The 2,254-nt window shown below is 40.2% G+C and overlaps 1 protein-coding gene across 1 annotated transcript in view; it reads right to left on the reverse strand.

The window, feature by feature from the left end:
- Nucleotides 1-2,084, reverse strand: part of GLIPR1 (GLI pathogenesis-related 1) — a 46,614-nt gene extending 44,530 nt beyond the window's left edge. The window contains exons 1-2 of the mRNA XM_012648370.1: nucleotides 1,774-2,084; nucleotides 722-967 (exon numbers count right to left, since the gene is read on the reverse strand). Coding sequence (XP_012503824.1) covers nucleotides 722-967; nucleotides 1,774-1,965 — 438 coding nt within the window. The 5' untranslated portion in view covers nucleotides 1,966-2,084. The remainder of the gene's footprint in view (nucleotides 1-721; nucleotides 968-1,773) is intronic.
- Between the last annotated feature and the right edge of the window lie 170 nt (nucleotides 2,085-2,254).

Below are 2,254 nucleotides of genomic sequence, written 5' to 3' on the forward strand. Positions count from 1 at the left end.
GATGGACACGCTTGAAGCCCTGACTCAGGGTGGGGGTGGGGAGCCAAGGGTAACATATGTAACCTAAACATCTGTATCCTCATAATGTCCTGAAAAAAAAAAAAATCTTCACAGCAACCCCCCTCCCCTCGTCCCAAAAAAAGAAATAATGTGGATTTTGGGGACAGGACAGTTTATACAAGTTTACATGTCAGCTTCTCCTCTGGGGCTAGAACTGAAGGTTTTTTCCTCCTAGTGCGGCACAGTGCCCGGCACACAGATTTTCAGCTGATGTTTGAAAGAATCAGAATAAGAATTGATGCTTCTGAAAGGCTTATTTTTCCCAATTTTATAGTCCCAAGACAACAGCCTCAAACTTCATTTAGAACTCATGCCAGCTGGAACCTGGAAATCTATTCATTTATAAGGGTCTGCGATTACTCATAAATGGAATAAAGCCCACGGGAGAACAAGTGTTATCAAAGTTATTCAAAGCTTGTTCATATTGGTAGGCCTCATATATTTCCTGTTATGCGTTTAGTCCACATAACTAAACTCTTTAAGCATATTTTCTCACGCACTGGAGACTGTCTCATTTATTATTTTTAAAGTAAGCCCATAATCCCTACTCCCTTATATTTACATGTACACTAGCTTACTATGTATTTTCTTAACCCCGGATTCTAATTTTCTCCTCACCCTTGAAAAGATAGTTTCAAGAAAATATAGGGCAGTTACATACCTGAGTGTAATGGCCACAGACTTTATTGCATTTCCGAGTCTCAAAGTCATAGTACTGGATTTCATCATACCAGCTTGTGATGGCTGAAGACACAGAAAAGATGGATAGAGATCCAGTCCAGATGTTTTCTCCCAGTGAAGTAAAGTTTGGGTGCAGCCTGTGGGGTGACTTCAGTTGTACATTATGTGCAAATCGACAATGTTTTGCCCATGCTTTTGCAATTTGCGCTAGTGCTGGGTCCCAAGTCTGCAAAAATAAATATTAAACAATGGGGGAGGAGCTCAAGAATGAAACCTATTACCCAAAATGTAACTAGGGTGAGCAGAGTGTGAATTTGAATGGGAAATGAGGTGTGATGACAAGAATAGAGAAGGAAACACTGCATATGGGTCCTCTATAAATATGGTCTTCAAGCACTGACTAGGGCCAGAAGGAAACATGATAATCTAGTTTCCTGGAATTTAGAATCTAGGTGACGGAATTAGCTCAACATTTTCCAAAAGGACAATTATAGTGTGTGCAAAATAGTGTGTGCTGTGTTTCACATCTCACATGATAACCATAATAGCCTATATCCTAATAAGTTCAGACAGGTTAAAAATCAGCTCAAAGCCACAGATCTGGGATTCAAACCCAAGCCTCACTGAATCGAAATCCCATCCTTTCCCCAGATGCCATACTGCCTTCCTGAGAAAGTCAGTACTGTGCTGCCAACAAAAAAAGTAAACTTAGAGACAAGAAAAACAAAAACAAACCAACCACAAAAATTAACAGGGAAGAGAATGACAAGAAAAAGAAATAAAATCTACCTAAGACCAGAGAAAAGGAAGTGTCCAAAAAGAGAAGTGAAATGTACCGTGGAGCTTGCTTCTAACAGCAGTTGAGTAGACAGAACTAAACTGGACGTGTTTTGATCAGAGATTGTGAAGTTTTTGCACACATTAATCACAATGAAAAAAATCATTCCAGATTACCAAGGATTTAACCCCCAAGTCAATACATATTAGCTATTTTTTACTGACTCATGCCCCAAATATTGATATTTTCCTTACCATGTATAGCATATCACTGGCTGTTGGATTCACCTCTGATCGGAACTTATTATGAATTCGAACACAGTCTTCGATGAAATCTTCATTTTCAATATCTGGCAAAGTATTTTTTGTATATGACTGACTAGAGACGAAAGAAACCATCCAGGCTGCCGTAGCAAGCGTGACTCGAATGCTCAGTCTGTCTGGCATGGAGCCTCGGGAGGCAGCAATCCCAGCGGCTGCAGTTTTTGAGAATGAGTGTGCTTGCCTCTGTCAGAGTCCTCAGCTGGCAGCTTTACAAAGCATAGCCAACTTCAGCTTTGAAAAAATGGAAAGCAGAACTGAGTTCATCACAAGTTTTAAGAAATGGGTTTCTCCATATATGGTTTGCAGCTCATTTTGTGTTCTTAACCCTGTCTTTTCAGTGGTTTTCAGTGACACAGCACCTATTACAACATAGATTCCTATGAGGCTGCCTCAGACTTTGAGTTGGGGGATA

This window comes from Propithecus coquereli, unplaced genomic scaffold (genome assembly GCF_000956105.1).
Source record: "Propithecus coquereli isolate 6110/MARCELLA unplaced genomic scaffold, Pcoq_1.0 Scaffold282, whole genome shotgun sequence".
Lineage (NCBI taxonomy): Eukaryota > Metazoa > Chordata > Mammalia > Primates > Indriidae > Propithecus > Propithecus coquereli.